Genomic DNA, 1582 nt, shown 5'->3' on the forward strand with positions numbered 1-1582 from the left:
GGGAGAAAGCGTTGCCCGAGCATCCGTCCATCCACCCAGGGGCTGCACCTGCAACCCCACGGGATGAAAGAGGTCAGGGATCTCCTCTGCTTTCGAGCATCCCGCCAGGCTGCCCGCATCCCCCCTGCCCATGGGCAACCCGGGGGAGCCCCAGCAGCGCCTTCGCAGTCCCCTGCGCCGCCCCCGCTAGTGCCAAGCCTTGAGGTTTTGCTTCTCCATCCCTTTCCTTCTCCGTGGATTCTCTCCCACGCTTGTCTCCTGACATTTAGTAAAAGCGCTGTAATAGATCAAGCTGTAAATCCAGGCAGATTTTAACAGGGTGGGGGCACCGAGAGCCCCGAGTTCCCTCAAGGAAGGACTGAGCAAGGACTGCAGTTCCGCAGTGAATCCTTCTGGGGCAGGACAGGGATGAAGGAGCTGCCGTGGTGAAGGCAAAATTAGGATGGCATCAAGGGGCGGGTGAGAGCACAGCACAGCTCAAAGGACCAGGGTGATAGAGAACCACATTCATCCTTCCCTGCCTGGTTTACACCAAGAACTCTAGTATGAGGAGGGATGGATGCTTAAGGAGGGGTAAATGGACCAGCAGCATCTGCAAGGGGAAGAAGCAGCTAAAAATGGACAGGGGACAGAAGGGGGAAGGGCAGAAGGTCAAGCCAGGGAGGCAGGATTCAGGGTGAGGGCGAGGCAGCGATGCTCAGCCTCTTCCCGAGGTCCTGGAGGGACCAAGCCACGGCCAGGCTGAAGCTGGCAGCTGCTCCTGGAGGATTTCCACACATCTCTGCCTTCTCTTTCCTCCCGCCCACCATTAGCAGAGTCTCTCTGTTGCCAGCTCCATGCTATCCCCTCGCTGTGCCAGTGCTGATTTGCAGCTCTCAGCCTCAACCTCACCATGCAAGTCTCTATATGTAGTTCTATACATCTATATGGGGCAGCAGCCATGGCTGGCTGGGAGGTGACAGCCCCGAGGTGGCACGCGCAGCATGGGAAAGCTGTTTTTCATCTTTTTTTTCCCTTTTTTTTTTTTCTTTTTTTCTGGGGGGTGGTTTTTTCCTCTCGGCAGCGCCTGACTGAGGAGCTGCAGACCATGGAGAATGGCTACCATGATAACCCCACGCTAGAGGTGATGGAGACCTCCTCTGAAATGCAGGAGAAGAAGGTGAACCTCAACGGTGAGCTGGGGGACAGCTGGATCGTTCCTCTTGACACCATCATGAAGGAAGACCTGGAGGAAGAAGAGGACACGCATTTATAGGATACAGGATTCAAACAAGCAAAAAAACCAACCACCACCCCTAAATAAAACCCCCATAATCCCTACACACACACGCACACAACTCCAAAACAAGGCAAAATTCCCAGCAAAGCCCAGAAAATCCTTTAGTGAACTAATCATGGCCCCTTGTGCCACCACACGGGGCGCAGGATGGGTGAGGAAGGGACATGAGAAGACACCTCTGGGGCACATCGCTGGCACCGCGGTGGCCGCATCCAGACAAGTGTCCTCCGTCACCAGCGGGCGCTCAGCAGGACGTATGACACCAGAGCTGACGTGGGTGAACAGGGTGGACTTTCCTCCCAA

The 1582-nt window shown here is 55.6% G+C and overlaps 1 protein-coding gene across 1 annotated transcript in view; it reads left to right on the forward strand.

Annotated features, from left to right (window-relative positions):
• The window catches only part of PODXL (podocalyxin-like), a 13706-nt gene extending 12451 nt beyond the window's left edge, over positions 1–1255 (forward strand). The window contains exon 8 of the mRNA XM_009876693.1: positions 1064–1255. Within this exon, the coding sequence (XP_009874995.1) occupies positions 1064–1255 (192 nt within the window). The remainder of the gene's footprint in view (positions 1–1063) is intronic.
• The last annotated feature ends 327 nt before the right edge of the window (positions 1256–1582 follow it).

Source organism: Apaloderma vittatum, unplaced genomic scaffold (genome assembly GCF_000703405.1).
Source record: "Apaloderma vittatum isolate BGI_N311 unplaced genomic scaffold, ASM70340v1 scaffold669, whole genome shotgun sequence".
NCBI lineage: Eukaryota > Metazoa > Chordata > Aves > Trogoniformes > Trogonidae > Apaloderma > Apaloderma vittatum.